The following is a 3,104-nucleotide window of genomic DNA, read 5'->3' as shown; positions in this document are numbered from 1 at the left end:
CCCACGTCTGCATTCCTAGACCCCGCCTGGGTCCAGGGCCCGTCAGGCCTGGGCGCAGACGCAGCTCTGGATCCCGTGGGTCACCCCACCGTGCCCTGCATCCCGCCCATCCTGCCGGGAGGGCGCGCGCCTTACCCCGCCCTGCGCCTCATCCTGCTCCCGCCCCGCCGCTTGGGGGCGACCGCGCCATTCCGCTATAAAGCTCCCGGGCCCCGCGTCCCATCCACAAGCGAGAGGCTTTGAGAGGCACCGGCTCTTGCTCCTTAGACCACCCGAGGCGTCATGGGTGAGCACCGATTCAGGGCGTACACGGCCTTGCACCCCGACCACCTGTGGATCTGGCGAAAGGCCGTGTATGTGGACGAGAACCAGCGCACTTGGCTGCCCATAATCACGGAGGTACGGCCGCTGTGGGGCCGGGCAGGGCAGCATGGGCGTCACCCTCCCTGGCCAGGTCCGGGGTGCCAGAGACGCCCCAGGTCGTGCACCTCCTCGAGGAGCCCCTCGGGTGCAGCAGGTGGGCGCGATGGCGGAGAGGCCCAGATCTGCCCAGGGCGGCCAGCGCGGCTCACAGATGAAACCAGTGTGAGCAGGACTCTAAGGACGAGCAGTTCTCCAGGCCTGGACTGAGCTCGGGAGAAAGGCATGTTGGCCAAAGATGGGGACCCAGTGCCTCTGGAGTGCGTGAATGGGATCTTGAGGAAAACAGGGATTTTCTGGGTGTCAGGGCCCCAATCCATAAAAAGGGAATAATATCTCTCTAAGTGATTCATACGCGTGGCGGATTATCAGCGTCTCCTTCCCTGAGCCCCAGAAATCTGTATTTTAAAAGGACCCTGAACAGATAGATCATGGTCAACCAAGCGTGTGAACCACTGACCTGGAGTTAGGGATACTTCCTAACTCCGCCACGCTTTGGAAAAGAATCCACAAACATATTACACAGATAATATAGTGTTATAAAAGCCAGCGTCGAGTAAACGTTGACTTTCTTTCATGTGTGATGACTTAAGCTGGAACTTCAGTTAATGTTAGCTTTTTTTTAAAGAAATATCTCTCTCTTGGAGTACTTTCCATTGGAGCATGGGTTTCATCAAAGTAACTTAGGTGGAAAATGCTGAAACTCTTTCTGTATGCAAACCGAAGTAAGAAAGTGTGAAAGCAAAATGGAAATATATAATATTAGAACATTTATGTAATAAAATAGCAAACAGCAAAAAGTTGTTGAGTAGCGACTGTGTCCCCATTTTACAGATGAGGAAACTGAGGCATAAAATATAAATTTGCCCAAAGTAGTACTGTTAGTTAGGTAATGGGGTTGAGATTTCAGGCTCTTAACCATCATCTGAATTTGCATCTTTGTTGGCATTTAATTTTTTTTTTTTTTTGAAATATACATATATATATACTTTTAAAAATCAAGTTAAGTATTTACTTCTTTTAAGTCAAGTATTTGAAGAAAATGTAAGTGAATGTCTTTTTTTAGTCTCTAGTTTTGGAATATCTTCAACATGACACCAAAACCAGAGTTTTTCACATAATCATTATAAATGCTGCACAAACCTAACACATGAGCAAACTGGGGGGAGTGGAATTTGTCTCAGGTAACTGAAAGGACCAGTATTCTAAATATATAAAGTCTTCCTTAAATGAAGAAGCAGACGATGAATAAGCAAATTAAAAACGGTTAAAGGATATGGAAGATTATATATTAACACAGCAAGAATGGTGATTTCCATACTTACACCTTGCAGAGTGATCTGAATTATTTAAGAGTGAGTTCTAATTTATTTCATGGACAGAAAAATTTAAAAAGCTATCTAGTTCCACTTTGGAAAAATTGAACAAACATGGGTGTCTAACCAGTGGGGTTGGGGTCGTCAGGCAGGACCCCTCGAGAGTCTGATTTGCATTTGCTTGTCATGCTTTTGCCCATCATTTTTTTTTTTTAAAAAACCTTTCGGAACCTCTGTTTTAGACATGGCTCTTATATGTCATAAAGTTGGATTTCGCCGAAATTTGTCTTTATAGAAGACAAACATTTGGGCAGAGTTCTGCCTGAAAGGAGGCTGTGAGCCCTGCGTAGATCTAGGGGAGAATGTTCCAGGCAGAGGACAACGGGCACAAGAGATTATTGGGAGTGTGGCATGTCCCGGAAATAGTGAGGAGGCCTGTGTGGCTGGAACGAGGTGGAAGGTGGTGGACAGACGGTGGGAGAGGAGGGAGACCGGCCCGGTTGCGTGGGCCTATGGGCCCGGGTAAAGATTTCAGTTCGTCCTGCCTGTGATGCGAAGGCATTGGAGGGCGTTGAGCAGGGAGGGGAGTGACATGGCTTTTGGATGCGCACCCTGGCTGCTGTGCCAGGGACTGATATTTTGGGGCACAAGACCAACCAGGCAGCGAGTTAGGATGTCATCGCAATAGTCCAGGTGAGAGATGACGATGAGGGGAAGTAATGGGGACGGCAACACACGGTCTGTCCCTGATTCTGGGGTCCAGGGATATCTTGCTTAAAAGGCAATATACAACAAAATAAAGTCAAAGACAATCCTACATTAACCGAAATAGGCACCATACCGTGTAGTTAAGGAAGCTCCAGGGCCCTGTGGCGTACCCTAGCAACGAGAAGTTCATCAGGAAGAAGCTGGGCCTTTGTGGCTGTGTCTGGGTGTCCTGGCCCAGTGAGAGTCCCTGAGATGAGTGTACATGGCTTAGGAACGGAAGCTTCTAGATCAGTGGTTTCCAGCATCTCTGATGCCAGACGGCCGGGCAGGTAGCAGGAAGGACCCTGGTTATTTGTACCTGGAGGAGCCCCGAAGGTGTACCGCGGTCTCCTTTTCCTCCTCAGACAGAAAGTAGGCTCCAGGTACTCCTGCGTCAGGAAGACGTCCCCCGGGGGGAGCCCATGCGCCCCAGCCAGCTGCCCCCGAGCCCACTGCCTTTGATGTGGCAGCTCTATCCTGGAAGACGGTACCGAGGCTCAGACTCCAGCTTCTGGCGAATAGTCTACCACATCGAGGCAAGTGCGTGCTTCTCCCAGGGACCCGTTGGGTCGTCTGGAGTGGCCCTGCTCCCCCTCCCCCATGTCTGGCTTCTGCAGGGTA

The 3,104-nt window shown here is 50.0% G+C and overlaps 1 protein-coding gene across 1 annotated transcript in view; it reads left to right on the top strand.

The window, feature by feature from the left end:
• Window positions 1-282: 282 nt before the first annotated feature.
• Window positions 283-3,104, top strand: part of LOC102880993 (T cell leukemia/lymphoma 1A) — a 3,411-nt gene continuing 589 nt past the window's right edge. The window contains exons 1-2 of the mRNA XM_015599586.1: window positions 283-410; window positions 2,857-3,019. Coding sequence (XP_015455072.1) covers window positions 283-410; window positions 2,857-3,019 — 291 coding nt within the window. The remainder of the gene's footprint in view (window positions 411-2,856; window positions 3,020-3,104) is intronic.

This window comes from Pteropus alecto, unplaced genomic scaffold, assembly GCF_000325575.1.
Source record: "Pteropus alecto unplaced genomic scaffold, ASM32557v1 scaffold8, whole genome shotgun sequence".
Classification (NCBI taxonomy): domain Eukaryota; kingdom Metazoa; phylum Chordata; class Mammalia; order Chiroptera; family Pteropodidae; genus Pteropus; species Pteropus alecto.
Note: the sequence above shows the minus strand (reverse complement) of the source record. Positions and strands in the feature narration are given on the sequence as shown.